At 35.8% G+C, this 20,987-nt stretch overlaps 2 protein-coding genes across 3 annotated transcripts; one reads left to right on the top strand and one right to left on the bottom strand.

The window, feature by feature from the left end:
• Positions 1-12: 12 nt before the first annotated feature.
• Positions 13-15,364, top strand: LOC140672152 (protein decapentaplegic). Of its 2 annotated transcripts, XM_072904049.1 has the most exons (5): positions 13-144; positions 341-729; positions 1,056-2,211; positions 7,200-7,624; positions 12,349-15,364. In XM_072904049.1, the coding sequence occupies exons 4-5, from the start codon at positions 7,234-7,236 to the stop codon at positions 13,200-13,202; spliced, it is 1,245 nt and encodes a 414-aa protein (XP_072760150.1). In that variant the 5' UTR covers positions 13-144; positions 341-729; positions 1,056-2,211; positions 7,200-7,233; the 3' UTR covers positions 13,203-15,364. The 2 variants fall into 2 exon arrangements, with proteins under 2 accessions (XP_072760150.1, XP_072760141.1); XM_072904040.1 differs by lacking the exons at positions 13-144; positions 341-729; positions 1,056-2,211 and adding an exon at positions 6,514-6,861.
• On the bottom strand, positions 15,365-20,618 carry LOC140672136 (protein fem-1 homolog B). Its single transcript, XM_072904008.1, has 10 exons — positions 19,990-20,618; positions 19,008-19,185; positions 18,710-18,927; positions 18,143-18,483; positions 17,900-18,060; positions 17,506-17,813; positions 16,929-17,158; positions 16,726-16,842; positions 16,541-16,647; positions 15,365-16,444 (listed from the first exon to the last, which is right to left on the bottom strand). Exons 1-10 carry the CDS (start codon positions 20,131-20,133, stop codon positions 16,287-16,289), a joined length of 1,962 nt encoding a protein of 653 aa, XP_072760109.1. The 5' UTR covers positions 20,134-20,618; the 3' UTR covers positions 15,365-16,286.
• Between the last annotated feature and the right edge of the window lie 369 nt (positions 20,619-20,987).

The raw sequence follows: 20,987 nt of genomic DNA, 5'->3' as shown, positions 1-20,987 counted from the left end.
ACATATTCCATAAAACCGAATCTTCATTACCGACTTTGATTTCACATATTCCGGATTCTGGTTCCGATCGGATGAGGAAAGATTCTCTTGTTCGTGCTCTCGACATCCTTCAATATAATAACAGTCAAATAATAATAAATCGAGGTAATTATAACGTGCGCGATTAAAACTATGATTTCTGGTACAGTCATCTATTAGTCTCTTCGACGATACTTTGTTTTATATTTATGTTTACATTTATGTTTCACGAGCAAAGTAATTTTCTACATACTCTTATCTACATTTTCACATAATCGCCGATTTCGTGAAGTGATCGTTAAATCCTGAAATTTTTCCGCAGATCTTAGGATCCGATATGCAAGGCTATTCCCATTTCGGAAAGATAAGGAACATCAAAGACGAACGAGACAGAATATAGGGTTGGGGACCACTCGCAGGCAAGTGAGTGAAAAGCGGGATTAACGGAGCAGGGGAAATGGAAGGAGGAGGGAAAGGGGAAAGACAGAGCAGCGGCAGACTGGCTGGAGCGAGTCGGAGAATGCGCGAGCGAGAGGTAACTATGTATCCTGCGAGAGTGACGAAGATAAGGAAATATGCACAGGAACGGACGCTGCTCCGAAGGACCGGAGATCGGAGGGCCTTCTATTTTCCTTTTGACGGAAACCGATGTTTGAAGCGGCCGACGCTCCATCGTCAAAAGATTTCTCTCAATCAAGGATAATTAACTCGGTACTTTATCTTTTTCTTTTTTAATCCAACACAACACTTGAATTATTGTTAGTTTGATAGGGTTTTATAATCCAACAAGAAAAAAAATAAAATGCTAAATTCAATGTTCATTTCAATACATGTTTTTTTTTATACACTCTATAGAGAAAGATAATTATATACATTAGAATATTCTCTTATCTATACTTTAAATGTAGATAAGAAAATAATAAATAAAGATGAGAGAACAATAAAATAAGACTGTTGAAAAATAAAAAAAAAATCAATATATATGTCGATATCGATAAGACTCATGTGACATATGCGTGGGATTCTTTTCAACGCAGGATCGAGGAGGAAGAGGGTCGAGAACGCGAATGGAATGCATCAGGATGGCGGACGTCGACGCGGCGGTCCTGGCGATCGGGACGAACAAGTGGGGGGTCTCCCCCCTCCCCGATAGCGGAGAAGGAAGGGCCAGTAGAACGGAGCGCGCTGGAACGGGGTCCGGTGTGCGCAGGCACACGTTCGACGCGCGGCCTTGCCTAAACCCTCGTTCGCTCTCGTCAACAGCGCGATTGAATCGCGGGGAAATAGCACAGCTCCTGTGAATCGTGACATATTCGTCGTCGAAAAAGGAAGAGGAGCGCGGCTTGCAGCCACGCCGTCGAAAGTGCCGCGTTATCTCGCGATCGGCATCGATATAAGAATCAGGAGAACCTGGAAGGAGGAACCAGCAGCATCGCTAAGGAAGATACATCTCGCGTATATAATATATATACGTACGCATCAGCGTGAAACTCGACGAGGCCAGATTCCGTGCGCTAGGACCTGTTGATAGGTCGCGCAGGTGTATGAAGGAGGGTCCCCATATTTCCTCTCCCCCTACCTTTCCTTACCTTTCTCCCCGCTTCGTCTTGGAGCAACGACGACGAGGAGAAAGAAAGAAAGAAAGAGAGACAGAGAGAGAGAGAGAGAGAACACGTACATACTCTCTCGATGTACTCACACTCTCGGCGCGTTATGACCGCCTGAATTGACGTGAGGATCAACGTGCCTCCTGCCCATCGGGGCCAGACGCCCGGCCGCGAGGCCGTATATGGTGCCGTGGAGGAGAGCGCAATCATTACGAGGAACAACAGTCGTCGGACAAGGAGCACGGATTTTAAGCGAGCGGCCGAGAATCCGTCATCGCTGTCGCCGTCCTCCTCGTCGTCGTCGCCGTCGTCGACGTCGACGTCGTTACGCCGATTTTCTAGAGTCAGACGTTCTGTCTTGCGTCTTCCCTCCTCCTCTCTCTTTCTCTTTCTCACTCTCCCTCTCTTTCCAATCGACCATCAGCGGACACCGGAGAGTGCCCTCCTGGTTTTTGCGTTGTGAACCGCGCGCGCGCGCGCGCGAGTGGTGCCAGTGGTGAGATTACGTGGTGGTGCAGAGTTGTGGGGAGGGGAGGCCCCGTTGAGATGCCGTGGCTGCTCGAAGTACGGACACGGGATTAGTTTGGTGAGCAACAACACAATTTTTCTATATCCATCTCTATCTACCTGTCTATATATGCCTATAGTTTCTCCTCTCTTTCTCTCTCTCTCTCTCTCTCTCTCTCTCTCTCTCTCTCTTTCTCTCTCTCTCTCTCTCTTTCTTTCTTTCTCTCTCTGTATCCTGTCTGTTTTTTCCGTTCGCTATGTCCGTCTCTCTCTCTTAGCTTCGCGACCGCGAGATTCCTTCTTCTATTTCCTTTCTTTCCGATCTCGCGCCTTCGTCTCTCATCCCGCTCTCTACTCTTCGACCCACTTCTTCTTCAACCGCCACCGCGGTTGCTCATTGTCGTAGCCGGCGCTGCCGCTAGTCCTCCCCCCGCCCGGCCCGATTATTTTAGACGATGACGCGCCTACATACATACGCTCCGCGATGATGATGGTGACTCGCTCTTCGGAGCACCGCGCCACGACCTTATCCTTGTATATTCCAGCGCGTCGCATTCCAGCGTCGCGCTGGCAGTGCGCGCGCGCGCGCGCACACGAACGCGAATGCAAATCCGTCGCTCCTCGCGTCAGATGTTGTTCCCAGGTAGAGAACGCGGTGACGCCGCGCCGGTCCCGCGCGGATTCCTACGAAACCTCGCCGGATCGTTGAAAACAATCGTTCCGCGGTTCCGGAGGGGACCAGAAGGCCTGGGTCGTGTCGCTCACCGAAAGACCCCGCGCGGGTGGTCTCTCTCTCTCTCTCTCTCTCTCTCTCTCTTCTCGAAAACGATCTCTCGTGGACGAGGTATTTTCCCCTGATCTCGCATACCTGGTCCCGTATCCTCCCCTCCTTATGGGAAGGCAGAGGAAGGGACTCTCTCGGGTCTCGCTTTAATCTATCGCGCCGGTGGCCGGTGGTCGACGGGAGGAGAGCTCTCGCTCACCCGTCGTGTTTATCCGGCGAGCGGATACTTTTGCGCGCCCCGATCCCCGAGATATACCATAATGCACCGGGAGGAATGCAAGCGTGACGAGCCTTTTTCATATATAATACGAATGCGCGAACGCGGTATCCATCGGTAAAATTCATCTGTCCTTGAAAGAGGCAGGCTGCGCCCGAAGAAAGGATCTATGGATCTATAGATCTATATACGTATGCACGTATGTATGTACATACGTACGTATTACTTAATGCGCGAGAGCGATCCGAGAGAAGCAGAGGCGGTCGGTCCAGCGAGCCGGGAGGCTGCCGCTGCCGCGGCGGCGGCAGCAGACAGCTTGGCTCTTGGCTCTGGTCCCACCAACCTTTCTGCCCCGTCTCTGCATTCTCTTCTTCGTGCTGCCAGGGCCGCACGAGGGACGAGGTCCCCTCGAGAACGGGTTATATCCTACCGAGCAAACCACCATATTGTATCCCACTGTCATCAGCGAGTCTGACGACGTGTAGTCGGAATTGTGTGTTGGATATTAATCTTTAATATTTAATCCTTGATTATTGAAGAGTTCTAACAACGGCTGCCATCAATCGTTTTTTTTACTTTGCCAAATAAATTATTGTCTAGTATAATAGCGTTGAATGTGTAATATTACAAGAGATTCATGGAGGAGAATTGATGAATGGTAGACTTAACGATGGAAAATTGTCAAAATTGAAATCGAAAAAAATATGTATCTCAAATATAATGTAATGGTGGTAAAAAATATGAATTACTGAACAAATAGCTTATAACGCGTAGCACATCTTATTTACATTTGATCGTTGAAAGAATTCAATAATTGAGAAAAAGCGTGAGATTTTTTTTCAATTAGTGACATTCATAAGATTTTTTAAAAATGAGAAAAATATTAAGAAATATGAAAGATAAAAAATTTTTTTCTGTTGTGCTTTCTAAAAAGACATCATATTCGGTGTTTCTCGGAAAAGAATTATTAGATCTAATCGTAGTATCGCTATTAATGAGAATACCGAGAACTCGCAGCGAGAACTCGACGAGAGTTTGTGTGCCTGTTTTATATCAAACCAAGAAGAGGAAAATAAATATCGCCGTCAATTACGAGAAGCGGTATTTTGTCAATAATCTTCTTAATGCATTCATTATGTATTATGATTTATTCAAATGCCTCGCATGTGCTTGTATTTTTTTACGCCGCTAGGACATTTCTATCAAATCGTTTTGTTCCCTGTTCAACTAATACTAAATGTGTTTCAGCTTTCTTGCATTTTTCTTTCTTTGTAAGATTTACACGATCGAGATCTGTAACTGTAATCAATAATTTCCTAACAAAAATGTCGAGATTGTGTGTTTTCGAGACTTTAATTTCAATGTTTATTTGATGTAAAGCGCTTTATTTCATCATTTACTTTTTGCTACTTTTGTTTAAATAATTCCAAAGAGAGAAATAAATATTTAAAGAAAAATAACTCTTTGTATTTTAACTCTTACTCCGTACTGGTGGATTATTTTTGTCCGTGATTTTTCTAACAACGTCCATTTCTCGAAAACGATTAATCATAAAATAATATATTTAAGTAAATTATTTTTCAAATTTATTATTTTCTTCGATTTATTCTATTTATTAGTCTTTATTTAGAAGGTTCAAGAAGGTATATAAATTTTATCGAAAATAAGCTGACCCACCTGTATGGTTAGAAGGTTCGAAAAACAAAGTACGGAGTAAGGGTTAAATTATTAATTATTATAATACTTTTCGACTCGATGGCTAATGTCATTCTATATTTAAAAAAGATATTTTCTCAGTAGAACAACAAAAGGGAGGTTTGTTTTCTCTCCACATCATCTGGCACTTCTCACGCATCTCTTTTTCGCGGTTCAATTTTACAATTATAGTACATTCGTTTTAGCGTAAACGCTTAATAGGAAGAGACGCGTCCGTCGATTTTAGCATTGAATGAAATCGAAAGTCGAGGCCGACGGAAACACACATATCCGTTTAACGTCCATCCATTATTATGCTGCGCATAAATATATTAGCGCCTTTGAGAAATGCGCGTTTAACCTCGCTGGATAAAACCAGTTTCGTCCGCCCGCGCCCGGAAACTCTACCGTTAATGCAGCAAGTATGTCACAACAGAATGCATTGTGTTGGATCGATTCCGAAATTATTTATATAGTATTGTACATAATATTCAATATGTAAGATTGTCTCGGGTTTTGACGTTTAATGTCCAAATTGCAAGCACGACTCGTGACCCTCTTTCAGAGGAGACACAACTTTGCGTTAACAAACCACATGTGTTTACGTTATGTCATAAACAGGTGATTCGATGAAAATAATGCAGACAGTAAGGACAGTGTTCGTTTTGATATAACATTCAAATCCATTTGTAATTCCTCAGATCCGAATTTATGGATCCTGACGAGATTTTCTGATATACAATGGAAAGTTCCAGTGTTTTTTAATGTTTTAATTTTATCTACATACATTTTTATTCCTAAATCGAGATTAATATGCTTTCCGAGTCTATCATTTATCTATCTCTAATCTGGTGACAAATCTATAAGAAATTTCACATTATTTAAATAGATACTAATAAACTATATTTTTACGTACATTTACATAATATTACTATCATTAAATCTTAACCTGTCAATTTATTGAGTCATTATATGCGATTCTGCAGCTATACAGGTTGTACTTATTGTGAAATATTATTTACTCATTATCATCTTTTTTTGCATTATTATCCGCGGTTTTATTATCTTACTTTAATAAGAAAGAAAATTATAGAGTACAAATTATTAAATCCAGTAAACGTTTAATTAAACGTGTACTTCCAATTAAACATTGATTTAATCGACAATATATAAGGTGTCTTGAATACATCATCCGATAATTTTAATTACACGTTATGGGACTTTAAATATACAAAAAAATCCCTCTTAATCGCTATCTCCACACTTGTCAAGTTTGCTAATTTAATCCAAAAACTTTGAGGATATTTTCGAATCATCGTATATAAGATTGTAAAGAAAAAATGGTCGAGAGTAAGAGAAAGCGATTACTTTGTAACAGAGTCTGATTCGACGAATTCCTCAACATTCATTGGCGGGCCTAGGAACCTTTGACCAATCGAATCAGGCTCTGAGTCTCCGGAAAGGATCGTTTCTGCTGCTGAGTCAGAGAAATTATGCATTGCTTCGCTAACTAAAATTTACAAGTGAGTTTTTAGAGGAAACGAGAAAAATTTGCTTTTGTTAGAAAAAAAAGCAATCAGGAGAAAGCTTATCGATAGATATTCGTTATCATCAGGGCTCTTAGTAAGAATTTATTGAAGATATTTTAGAAAAAAGTTATTTTTATTGTCTTCTACATTAATATCTCAATTTGTTCAATAATGTTCTTCTAGTCGTACATTGTTTAAATATTAAAAAACAAAATCTTTTTTTATGAAGTCGGTCGAAAAGACCCGAGTTTGACTGCACTTATTGTAATGACCACTTTCAAACATAAAATGCATCCATTATGCCTGAGCGATTATGATTTATCTCTCAAAATGGTGGCCCATCCCTTCCAAATTCTTTCAACCTGGTCATTATTTAATGAACTCCTCAGTTCTACTCATCCGGTAAAAGGTGTCTTCTTCAGTACCTTTCGTGACCCCCGCGTAGAAGCCCAGCTGGTAGAAGATTCTCAAGAAAGTTGCCAGTGTTGAGATCATGTTGAGATTGTAATTATTTATATCTAATTCTAAGGATATTTACCTTGCTAATTTCGTTGCAAAACAACAAAATTTATAAAGAAGAAAAAAGAGAAACAATTACATATAATTTAAATTAATAAGTCGTTATATAATCGCGTAAATTAATCATTCTCAATTACGTGCATGTGATAATAATTTATAAATTATTCGATATTGAACGACAAGTATCTGCGTGAAACCATAGTAAAATACATCTTTTTACTAAAGTGTTAAAACCTAGAATATACAATTGTTTTACAAGCAACTATTTATTGTTCACTGTTTAATCGAGATCCTTCTAACACGTTCCTTCTGTGTGTTTTCAGGGAGGTAACGCGTCAAGTGAGTGACGACGTCACGATGCGCATGTCGCCGCTGCCAAGATTAATGCTCGTGGCAGCAGTCACGCTGCTAGCAAGTGCGAATGCTAACGCAGAGACGGGCCTACATATTGACACGGACACGGCTGTGTCATCGTCGTCGTCGTCGTCATCGTCTTCGTCATCATTATCATCATCATTATCGCACAGCTTCAACGCGGTGAATCGCGAACAGGTGATCGCCGGAATAGAGGCCAGCCTGCTCTCCCGCTTGGGCTTCAAGAAGAGACCCAATCCGCAAGGCTCACCGCATGTTCCGGAGTCGCTCAAGAAGCTCCAGGTCCATCAGAATGCCATCGGCATCTCGGACATCGCGAAGCCGGGTATTTACGTACGATCGGCTAACACCGTTCGTTCGTTTTCACATATCGGTGAGTGCCGATTCTTTATATATTCTGTGAATAGATACGAGTCAGAGGGAAATTCGAGATACGTAAAAAAACAGGGTGTCTATTTCTTGAAAAAAATCTGAAATTTGAAAGATTTTTTTGTCTAAAAGAATTCTTATGGAATTTTATTGGCATTCAAAGAATGTAAAAAATTTTTATCTAATAATTTCGTTTTTTTTATTGCAATTCGTTGATTTATTTAAAACGATTTATTTTGAATATAATAAAGCATATATAAATTAAAATTGCGAATTGCATATATAAAATAAATATAAATAAATTTAAATATATATATATATTTATTTCAACAAATATATATCTCAACAAAATAATTATTTAATTTATTAATTTGTTCATATGACTTTATTTTTAACATTAGAAAACACAAAAAAATACAATAAAAAAACTTATTTTAAAAAGCATTGCAAAATTCTCTAATTTTATTTGGAATTTTGAAAAAAGAAATATCCAGAAAATTAAAGAATTCTCAGCTCACGTTTTCACAATATTTGGATAGACATGCTGAGCTCGCATACGTATTACGTACTTCAGAAACGCGCTAAGATTCTTATATAAACATACATAAAAGTAACACTTTGATCAAGAGGATTTAATGAGATAAATAGTGTTTTTGCTTTATTCCTTTTCACAGTTTAGTCATTCATCTGAAAATTAAAATTTTTCAAACAACAATTGAATAATAATATTAGTAAAATAATTAAACTAATTCCATCAATATTTTGATTCCGTTTATATCTTGAACAATCTGTAAACAAATTTTACGGAACAAATTTGGATGTAAATGAACAATATTAATTACATAATGGGATTATAAATTCAAAATTTTTATTTATGAATATATATTATACATGTTGACAGAATAGTTTCTCGCGATAAAGATTATGATATATGTTATGTCTATATGTGTTGCACTTCTATTTGAATGAATATTTCTGTTGCTTTAATATTTCCTAAAACAATAATACATATACACAGAATTAACCCTATTATGTAATCAAATAAAAGACTTTACCATACATTCGCAAATCGTGAATCATTCAACGATTGGTAAGAACTAGCGATTCGTATAATTCTCGAAAACAGGTTGGCGACTCTTTCGACTCTCAGTGAAAGTGCAGTAGTAAACGGAATGCAATTGCGTCCATTATCAATCGTCATTCGTTCTACGTTGTCGGTAAACGTGTAATGACAAATTTCCATACGATTTGCGCTATTTGTCGATTCAATATCTCTCGGCACATTTTCTTACATATCAATACTTTTGCTATTTCAATTATTCCTACAATTCTCGCGTGATTATCTGACTTTGTCTCCATCAGATTTTGAAGTTATTCATTCTTTTATATATATCATTATAAATAATCATAACAAATATCTACATGCTGTATGATTAATGATATCGAATAAATGCATAAATGTGCATTAAAAAGATCTAATATAACAAAGTAAGTGAATGCAAGATTTTGATAGATTACAAAATATTTATAATGACAATTTTGCCACGTGGTATGTGTAAACAGTATATAATTTCGGTGAGACATTTTATTCTATAAATTATATAAGTTCATTTTAAGCATGGCGTAACTAGTACCCTTTCTAGAAAAGTTTAGTTCATGTTTTTAATAAAATATTAATATTTTAATATTGATATTTTATATATTTAATTAATCTAACTTTTTTAATTAAATAAATAACTTTATGCATACATATTTTTTAATTTGCAATTGGCAGTAAAATAGTTGATGTTAAATGATTTATTTTAAATCATTTTGTACAGGAAATAATCCTTCGTCTCCGTCAAAAAAAAAAAATTCTATTCATCACATGATATAAAAGAATTTGAGTAAAGTCTCATAATTAAAGAGTCTTTATAAAGACTCTTCATAATTTATTTACTTGTAAATTCGTTTAATTATATAAATTGTATATATATGTGTATATATATATATATATATATTGGTCGCACATATACACATACAACATCACAAAATTCTCTAACAGTTTCTTTCGCAATATAATATCACGGAATATAATTTGATACAGATTAATGAATAAACAAGCGTATAAATTGTATCAGTTTTTTGGCTACACAAAATATTTGAAAAGTTAAAATTAAAAAATATGTATGCATAAAGTTATTTATTTAATTAAAAAAGTTAGATTAATTAAATATATAAAATATCAATATTAAAATATTAATATTTTATTAAAAACATGAACTAAACTTTTCTAGAAAGGGTGGCTCTTTCACAAAAATAGACATAATAAGTTGTATGTTTGCGTTACTCGCCTCCCGTGTGAAGAGAAAAAGAATGGCATTCGAAAAATTTCATGATTTAACCGACAAAGGGTCCTTCGGCTCGTCAAAAGCGTGCCGTGGGGTCTTTTGATAAAAAAAAAAAAAAAGAGAGGAAAAAAAGGAGACAACTTCTTATACGGTCTATCTCGTTCGCAAGGGTACGCTATCGACTTGATGATGATACCACCTTGGAATGTCAAGGGACCTCTCAGACAGCCGTCGTTACCTTTCTCGCTCTCGGGAGGTCCGTCTTCCGTTTCAATGATTCACATCCGGATATGAGTTGAATGTGGTTTGAATGGATCCAAGACATTCCAACTCTCCGAGGCAAGAGTCTCTGGCGAGATTAATTTTGTTCGAGATAATATTCTGAAGCGATTCCACGCCACTAAAATCCTAGATGAAGCACTCAGGGAAATGACATAACGGTACGGTGAAAGTGCTTAAAACAATTAAGAAGGATGCGTGGTGGAAAGTGGCTGGACCTGTCGCGAGGAACCTAATGGTTTCTTCTAACAAAAGCGTTATCTTGACGAAAGTGGTTAATGTTGTGTTTCGCGATGAAAACTATGTGCTTGCTGAAATGCGTCGTTGTAAATTGGAAGTCGAAAATACGAAGGAATTGACCGCGTATCAGCTCGAATTTTATTCTCAAATAACTTTATACTTCCACGATATTTTTTATTTCGATTTTTTTTTTTGCTATAAATAAATGTCTCTGACACATTCGAAATCTGAACTCATTGAAAATTTTAATAAGAAAGTTATCTAATTTTACTAATTTTAATGAGGGATGGCATTTGATATGAAATGACAATGAGTTTAAAATTTTTCGAATCATTGAAATCTCGTATAATCACATTTGACACTTTAGTTTTCGATACCTTTTCCTTATTAGATTTAAAATAAAATTTAATTGTAGATGACTTATATAATTCAACATGTTTAAGAAAAAATAGAAGGAAAGACTAAAATTGATCATAATTAAAATTGATAAAGATGAATTATTCTTTAAAATTGTATATGATCTATGAAATCAGGGAGGTGTGAGAAACTCTTTCTCTCTCTCTCTCTCTGAAAACGTTAAATTATAAATGTAATTAATATTGTGGATAATCTGCATTATAAAAAATACTTTTAATATAAAATCTAATATAATTGTAAATTATAATGAATCTATTTACACACGTGTAGGAAATTAGCTTAGAAATTTATATTTTTATAAATTACTTGAGAAATAAGGCTCTTTTAATGTTTACAAACACGAAACTTTAAAATCTGAGCGAAATAATTTTTCTGCAAAACTGATAAGTTCACATATTTTTTCTGGTATATTTACCAAGATCTAATCATATTTAAATTCTCATTTTTTAAAATTTTATAAACCCTTCTAAGACCTAGGCGAGAAAAATATCGGAATTAGAATTTAAATATGATTAGGGCTTGGTAAATATACCAAGAAAAATATATGTTCTCTGTACTTATCAGTTTCGCAGAAAAATTATTTTCTGCGAAATCAACGCACGCTATTCGCGTTCGGCTCTTAACCGCTCAGATTTTAAAGTTTTATATTTTGAATTGTACAAAAACTCTAATACATATATAAAAAGCCCTTTGATATTTCTGTATTATTCGCTATGCTTCCGAAAAGAAAATGCTTGATTTTACATAAATTTACATACGTATCATACAAAACTGCGACTGCAATCTACTATTTTCGAACCATCCGAGAAACACCACTGCGTCATCATATATACATTTTATTTTGTATTAACTATTTTCGGAGAAGCTAAGTTAAATCACATATACCTTTCATAAGATTGCGTAGGTCACGTGAAAATTATTCCGGCGCCACTCCTTATTCCAAAACTTATAAATGTCGTAAGACACTAAACATATCGTCTTTTCTGATAAATACGTTGAAGAGGAAATTTAAAAATCCACCTCTTTTGAATTTATGAGTAGTCTTCCTGCAAAACCAGTGATTTTTAATTCGATTGCGAGCTATGAGATAATAAGCCTAAAAAGTGTGCTTTTAAAAGTTGTATAGAAAACATCTGGAGAGACGTGAATTTTATTTTATTTTATTTTATTGATCTACTTCGTACATTGAATTTATTTTATTTCGACATTACAAAACAGAAAATTTCATTCTCCTTTTTTGTTTATTTAATTATAAAATTTTCATTTTAAAATCACAGAAAATTATCGTTTATTATGTACATATTAATTTATTTAATTAATTTAAATCGGTTCATGCGTGCGCTAACAACATATATATATATATATATATATATATATATATATATGTATAAATATATATATCCCAATTTGTCAAACTTTGAATATATGTGTATAATAACATCTCCCTATTATCTCTTTCTAGAGAGCGAGGTGGACAACAAGTTTACATCTCCGAATCGTTTTCGGCTGTCTTTTGATGTAAGCAAGATACCCCCCAGTGAGACGTTGCAGGCGGCGCAATTGACTCTGTCGCGCGTCGCGGTGGAAGCTCTCAAGGGCAGATCCGATAAGCACAGTCGGATCATGGTGTACGATATAATACGGCCCGGGGTGAAAGGTCGCAGCAAGCCGATTTTGCAACTGATCGACATCAAAGTGATCGACATGACGAAGAATGGGACGATCAACTTGGACGTACATCCAGCCGTGATTAGGTGGCTGCGGAACCAGCGTGACAATCACGGGCTGCTCGTGCGCGTGAGCGGCGTGCACGCGCGCACGCATCAACACGTGCGGCTGAAACGGGGTGCCGAGGAGCACAAGGACGCGTGGGTCATGAAGCGGCCGATGCTCTTCACGTATATGGACGACGGCCACCACGAGATGGCATCCGCGGAACGGATAATGGAGCGACGTGCCAGACGGGCGGCATTGCGGAAGAATCGGCGGAAGGACGGCCGGGAGAATTGCCGGCGGCATCCGCTCTACGTGGACTTTGCGGATGTCGGTTGGAACGACTGGATCGTCGCGCCGCCCGGATACGACGCCTTCTACTGCCAAGGTGATTGCCCGTTTCCTCTGGCGGACCATCTGAACTCGACGAATCACGCGATCGTGCAGACGCTCGTTTACTCGACCAAGCCGAGCATGGTGCCGAAGGCGTGTTGCGTGCCGACCGCGCTCAGCGCGATATCGATGCTTTATCTGGACGAGGAGAATAAAGTAGTGCTGAAAAATTACCAGGATATGGCGGTTCTCGGATGTGGCTGCCGTTAAGGCTCCACGGTCGCTTTTATAGTCGGCGGGACAGACGAGGGATCATGTTCGTCTCATAGAGCTCAAGAAGCGCTCGCTGATGTGAGACATCGCGCGCGGAGGCGGAAGAAACGAAAAAGAACAAAGATATTTATTCCCTGCGTTACTTAGGCCCCGGACTCACGTTTCATACATTAGCGCTCGCCGCAGTTGTTTAATGGATGCATTGAATAAGAATGATACATGCGAGTTAATTGTTTATACTAAAAAGAGAAAGAATTATAAACGAGAATAATGCATAATAAATGTTGAACTAATCCATTGATATAGACATTACAAACTACGGTAAAATAAAAATAAACGATACATATTTTGCTATTCGATGACAATGTGGACAAATCTACAGAATTTATCAAAGAAGGCTTTTTAAAATGCATAATTTATCCATGTGAAGTTATCGCGTGAATCCACAGATGGAAGATTCGCTTTAAGATAATCGGATATAAAAACTGACTTTTATACTATTACTGAGACTATGATTGAGATTTAATGGATCTCGACAAAGGTCTTACAATAATTTCCGAATCCAATCAGCGATTAATAAGGCTTTTAATTATTAGCAGAAATTAATTCGGAGTGATGATTAGAGTAACTACAATCAAAGAGTGCGTGTTGATCGAAGAGGAAGCAATTGAGATAGCTCCTAATCATCGTTATATTCAGCTGCGTAGACAATTGCAATAGAACGGTGGAGGAATTTCTTGATAATAGAGCGTAGAGTTATTGAGAACGCGATAATAAAAGCAGCTACCCGGTCATAAGTCAGACCCAATTGAGAAAATGACGGGAGGATTGACTCTCCTAAAAGCTGATGATCGAGGGGTACAATTTTGCAAATTAACATCCGCCCAATCTCCGCCAAACGCATCGTTCACGAATCTCTATGGCGTGAAAGACACAAGTAACAATGAGTGTTTGTGTCAAGAGTGTCTGTGTGTAACTCCACTGCATTCCTCGTTCTCGCATATTTATTATCAGCGGTTCTCATATTTCTTCAGTTATTGTTTCGCGCGAGCGAAATTTTGTGAAGCTTCGCGGCGATGCACCGATCGTTCTTCAGCAATCAATAAGCTTTTTCTATCGCATTCGATGTTTTTAATTCGTTTCTGTCAATAAATACACAATTTAGAAAAACAATTATGAAAGAAATTGCGTTTGATATGCGGATCACACGCGATTATATTCGTATGCGCGAGAGGTAAACCGATGGAGCATACTTAATTCACGAATCGGAAATAGAATTCGCGGAATGCATTTCATTGTATGTCTCTTTATTATTAGATATGTTGCTGATGAAGGATCATCCAGGAAAATGTGGCGACGTATTGTGGACTTTGAACGGAAGCATTAGCGCGCTTGCTTCCTTCAAGTATTTGAATTTACTTTTAAACGAGAATCTATTTCGCGAAGAATTCAATATTCCACATCCGTGACTCTAATTATACGAACTCTCAAAGTGACGACAAAGCGATCGTTTAATTTTAATGTATTATTAACAAAACGAAAAATTTTACGTGGCAGAAATATATGATTGACTGATATTGGTAATTTTTCATGGCGACGTAGAAACTTTTTTATATATATATATACACACACACACATACACGTGATAAGATATTACCAATTTTAACGCGTTTTGTACTGGAAATGGCGTTCGTCATGTAAATACATATACGCGTATCTTCCCTTCCAACGCAATGCGTTGGATTAATTAACGTCTGCGTTTCTGTAACAATTGCCGTATGTAAATTTTGAAGGACTAAAGCCAGATAATTGGACATGTAAATCAGCGTGTCCGGTTTTTTACGCACTAACACGGAGACTAACAAGAAGTGTATGCATTTTTTTTTCTCCAACATAGCACAAAGACGCGTAAACAAATGTATATCTAGATACAATAAAATCCTGCCGCCACGAACATAAATTGTACCTGCTTAAGGATTACTATTTATTTTTCTTTTTTTCTCTTTTGCCAAAAGATATTTTTGAACACACATGTATATTTGTACAGAAGTGTTATCGATAAGGCGAGCGCCTGTTATGTAAAATGTGTAAGATAGGTATAAAATAAACGAGAGTCTGTAAACTGTAAACATTGTGTAAATAATATGCTGTAAAGAGTATTTTGTGCGTATGTATATTCTTATATATTTTACCATTATTTTCCTAGTGTTCCACAGTTGTATACAGAGAATATATACGTATGTAAATATTAAATAAATTTATAATACGGCAACCACACACACACGGATGTACATTTTATACCTATCTCTCAGATTGTCTTGTGCATCTTTTCTAAATAAACGATAATATAATAATATAAACTTGAATATAGCGTACGAAAATTCGCAAACACAAAAATTGACTATAGTTTTAAAAGTGTGTGTTTATTCAGTTTAATTTTATATTTATCACAGTAATTACAATAGTTAAAATTAGTGAAAACGAACGAACAAGATTTAACGCCCGCTACTTAGTTAAATATTATATTTACCACATCTATAATATATTTAATATAAAAAGACAATTTTAAACACGTAGTATCAGTATATTGTAAAAGGACAGCTACAAATTGAGTGACAATTTTTATTCAATTTTTTATAAACGATATATATAAATCCCACATTAAAGAGAGAGAATGTCTTTTGCAGGACATTTGTAGAATTTTAATATTACGTATGACGTTTCATATTATTTATGATATATAGAACTTCAAAACTTTGTATATCTATTTAGCATTATAATACATTTTCTCTATTTTGCGATCCATTCTCTTTTCTTTATAATACATTGGTTATTTTTTTTTTAAATAAAATTCTTTTTTTGCATTTCTTTTTTACAACCTATACTTGCCAGAATCATGTTAGAATAAAAAAGTCAGTGACAAACAGAGAATGCAATATTTTATCTATTATTAGAACAAGATTAGAAGTTAAGAGAAAATCATAGAATACAGGAAATCGATTGTACAAAAGTACTATAAAGTATTGTATACTTTTTATACAAGAAAACTTTGATTTTCTTCTTGGCCATGTTGAAGACTCGTCAGCTCTGATTCGGCCCGGGTCCGTGAAGTTCTATAAAACTTTCGAGCGAACGTGGAACGTTACCATAATAGGGTAGATTGTAAGCTTTGATTGCCTTGGCAGCCATACATGTTAAAGATAATTTCATCCGAGGTCGTAATATTATTTTAGCTACACCTGAAATAGAAATTGAGTATTGGCCAACCAGTTCATGTGAAAATGCCGTAGTAGAATGTGAACTTAAATCGAAATAAATAAGATTTATAAACCTACCCGTGGTGACTACATCGTATGGTGTATCTCCCGCATTATTTACAGTATCCATATGTGCTCCAGCTTCTATAAGATCTATTATAATTGAGTGTAAAGTCGCAAAATCACTAAAAAAAAATATTTAAAAATTATCGAATCTGTACAAAGATGAATATGTGTGTAGTAACAATTTTAATATAACATACCTAATTGCTTTGTTGTAACCAACGATAATATGAAGGGGTGTGTTTCTCTCATTATCCATTGCGTTTACATCAGCACCACAACGAATCAATAATTTTGCTGTAGCTGCGCACGGAAATCTGGAAACCAAGCAGAAAATTTTCTTTAATGATCCTAAATCCTTATGTTGTCGATATAATTTTAATATTTTTTATTTTTTACATACTTGCAAACATCATTTGTATGAAAATCATCGACGGGAGTTTTGGCATTCACAGCAAGATGTAATAGGGTTTGCCCGTTTTTCAGGCACACTTGTAACGCGCATAATTTATGCACCGAGTGATATGCTTGTCTCAAATCCGACTCGTCGCATCTGTTTCCATTAAGGGTCATAAGTTTCGTCAAAATCGTTAGAATATATAGAGTCGTTGTAATATTTGATTCCATTTCTTCCTGTGCAGAGATTTTTTTTTTTTAAATGTAGAGATATATTTTTCTATTTATTATGTGATAATCCAATATACAGTCGCATGTATTTTGATGATATCCAAAATAATGGAAAGTATATTAATAATTTGCCTACCAAATCGTCTTCGTTTTCGTTTTTCTGCGAAAGTATTCGATGGACTGCAACTCGTGATTCTGCAATAGAATCGTGCAATAAATAAAAAGATACGCTTCTCAAATACTACAGAAAATGAAATTCTGAGTGCAGACGCATCAGAGACATATAAATGTACTGTATATTGGATTATATTAAAATATAGCTCAGAAATAAAAGTTCTTTTCATCAAACTTACAACATACTGATCAATGTCATCCTTGGGATCTGGATTTTGAATTCTAACTTTGTTTCTATTCAATTCTGTTATGCTTGCGTCCAATACATTTATCACTTGAGAGAAATCTAGCTCAACACCTACATGTATCATTTGCGAGAAGACTTGCGCAAATCGAAGAAGATCTGTTACAATAGATATATCTGGATTGAGCTGTCTCAGTTTCAAAGCATGCAACCACAAATCTATACATCTGTCAAATCTAGCGTTGTCTGCAAATATAGCGCCTCTGAATACTATAGGATGTGGCAGTTCTGGATTATGGAGACCTGATAAACAAAAAAAAATCTCACTAAAATACACATATTGTATAGATAATTGTACTTTAACAAAAATATCAAAAACATATATCTACCCAAAATTCTTTCTCGAATAACAAGTGACTCCATATGTAAGGCATTGGGATTGTCTTTGATGCTTTCTAATCTTTCAAGTGTTTCACATTCCTTCCAGTTATCATATGCTTTTATGGTTGGACCTACTTGCTTAAATACAATATTTTTAGTATCACTATACCTGGAGGGCATATAAGAAAAATAATGTGTAATCAAAGTAGATAAGAGTCCACAATAAAATAAAAAACAAATATTTTTCTTACCTTAACTCCATTGCCTTATACAGATACTTGTACGCCTTAGTTAGACAATAATTATCTTTATCATTGGCATAAGATGCTCCGAGTAGCTCATAAGCATCTATTATTTCTTCCTTTGTCACTTCTTCTCTTTGTACTAAATATTCAACGACTTCCGCGCGTGTTCGCTCAGCTGCCGTTATTAAAGGTGTCATGCCACTAACATTCTTTGTCATTTTTGTTCCATACTTTAATAATTCACAAACAATATGGCTATGTCCACATTCGGCAGCAAAATGCAATGCCGTTGCTCCACAAAATGCTTTCTTGTTAGGATCTGCTCCTTTTTCTAATAGAAAATTAACCTGGATCACAGTATAAAAAAGTTTAGATGTTAAGGAATTAATTAAATTTATATAAACAATGATTGTATAACAAATTTAACTAAAATTAATTAAAATTTATTTAGATTATTAAGAGCAATACATTTTAATATATATTAATATATATATATATATATATATATATATATATATATATACACATGTAGTAAATTTATATAAATTATAATAATAAAGAAATAAGTCTCACAATGTCAAGATGTCCTTTGTATGATGCTATCATGAGGCAAGTGTTGTTGAACGTATTAGGAATATTTATGTCTGCCTGATGCTCAATCAAGTATTTAACAATATCTAAACGTCCATTAAAACATGCCGCTCGAAGTGGGGTAGAATTAGTTTTCGTTGGATGATTAACGTTTGCGCCTGCTTTTACGAGCGTTTTAAGAACACTTAAATGTCCCGCACCTGCAATTGACATTACACTATTAATGCAAAATTTTTTATTACAGTATCTCTATTAACATATTATTCTGTGAGATTGTTACCAGCTGCAGCCCAAAGTGCGGTAGCTCCCTCAATAACATATCCATTAAATTTGACTGTACCTTCCTGCTCCAAATCAGGTTTGAATTTGTCAAGTAACATTCTAACTACCTTATTGTGGCCATAACGTGCGGCAACTATTAAAGGAGTACATCTTTGTCCTTCGTCTTCTAGGACTTTCTGTAAATATATGAATGCAAATATCAAATCCAATTCAAAGACTTTGCACAATCTGATTTGCATAATAATTATATATAAAATAGTTGAGTATTATAAGTAATTATATCTAATAAGAAAAAATTATATATAATATATATTTATATGTCAAATTAATGTATTTAAGAATTTATGCACAGCACTCTGTAGCTTAGAAAGATTTACAAGATTAACAATAATATAAAATATATATAATACTAAAAATAATCTATAAAAAAAACAATTTATGTTATAATAAATAACATCTATATCTATATATATCTAAACATATGTTGCAAGTTGTTCTGAATAATTCTTTCTAAATGTGCCATAACTTGTGCACAGGAATTAGTGTCACACATTTAATTGACATATATACAATATATATGTATATATACATATATTTTTTTATGTAATAACATATAATATTTTACAAACTTATATCAAAATAATTAATTGCTTATGAAATTAAATACATAATTTATATATAGGTTCTCTGATCAATTATGTTATATTAAAAACTATAATTAGAATTTTGTATTTTGTTTTATATATATATTTAAAACTATAATTTAGAAATAAAGTTAGAAATTGTGACATATCTTGCAATTCTAAACAAAGAAATACTGCGAACGGTATTGTAATAATGTGTGTATATATTTATTCATGACTAATCAAGCACACTACATTTATAATTAGAATTACCGAAGACCAATTAATTAAAAAAAAAAAGATGAAATAATTTTCATAAATGATTAGAGTATAGACGAAAAGTGACGCGAAGTTTACCTGGTTAATCAGGTGATTGACATCGGCGTCAGATTTATCGCTCAGCAGAGTAAAAAGAGCGATCGCCATCCCATCTCTCGCGGAATAATAAATCCGCTTGATCAGCGACTGTTGGGGCTCGTCTATCTCGCACGCGGTGTGCATCCTCGTGAAAGACCTTTCCTCCGGGTCAGGCACCGAGCTCGGTGGAGTAAATATTCACGAATCAGCTGAGACCACCGTGAATCGTGGTAACCTCAAAAGTCATGTTCCTCGCTCTTTGTTAAGCGTGCGAAAAATACAACGCACGCCGCCGCCGAAGCCGCCGTCGTGCTCTATTTTAAGAGCGTTACACGCAAAAATATAGCAATTCCGTTGTAAAAATAACCACACAAAGCGATTTTGCGTCGCGTACTCCTTTGTTTTTTTTTTTTTTTCCTTTTTTTTTCAACATCCAACGCTGAATCTTAATTCGCGATCGCGTGTGTCACTCGGAAAAGAGCATCGGATTTATCCAAATAGTTCATTTTTTCGTCGGTTCCATCGTCGGTTGCGAAATGACGAATCCATCCTAGCCTCTCGGTGAATACATACATATATCGCATATGACGAACTAAATCGACGACGATTTACTCCGAACTGAAGTCCACAGTCCACGCAGATTGGACACTTCGCTAAGTCGTCCGCGCGCTTAAATCAGCTGATGGTAACAACAGTATCCGTTTTTATCGACGAAATTTGCAGCGTGCGATCATTAGACATTTCGTGCGAAAGAGAAACAATAAGATTAGTATATGATAATTTTTCTATCCTTTACTTTCTTTTTATCCTTTCTATTCTCTTGTCCCATTCTTTAAAAAAATATAATGATTCGCTATTTTTATATTTTTCTTGAGACAAATATATCTATATACATTAATTTGTACATGTGCGGGAAATCAGAACCATCAGTAAAAACAAATATATATATGTATGTATGTAAACCACGTATGAAATATATACAGAATATAAGTGAATCT

Source organism: Anoplolepis gracilipes, chromosome 1, assembly GCF_047496725.1.
Source record: "Anoplolepis gracilipes chromosome 1, ASM4749672v1, whole genome shotgun sequence".
NCBI classification, from domain to species: domain Eukaryota; kingdom Metazoa; phylum Arthropoda; class Insecta; order Hymenoptera; family Formicidae; genus Anoplolepis; species Anoplolepis gracilipes.
This window is presented reverse-complemented; position numbering and strand designations above follow the sequence as displayed.

Bases quoted from the DNA above. Each gene is read 5' to 3' on its own strand.
- LOC140672152 (XM_072904040.1), top strand. The intron at 7,625-12,348 runs GTGAGTGCCGAT...ATCTCTTTCTAG, and splicing joins TCGTTCGTTTTCACATATCG to AGAGCGAGGTGGACAACAAG.
- LOC140672136 (XM_072904008.1), bottom strand. From the start codon at position 20,133: ATGCACACCGCGTGCGAGATAGACGAGCCCCAACAGTCGCTGATCAAG. The intron at 19,186-19,989 runs GTAAACTTCGCG...ATATATTTACAG, and splicing joins TCAATCACCTGATTAACCAG to AAAGTCCTAGAAGACGAAGG. The intron at 16,843-16,928 runs GTATGTAAAAAA...CTTGGTTTCCAG, and splicing joins CATACAAATGATGTTTGCAA to ATTTCCGTGCGCAGCTACAG.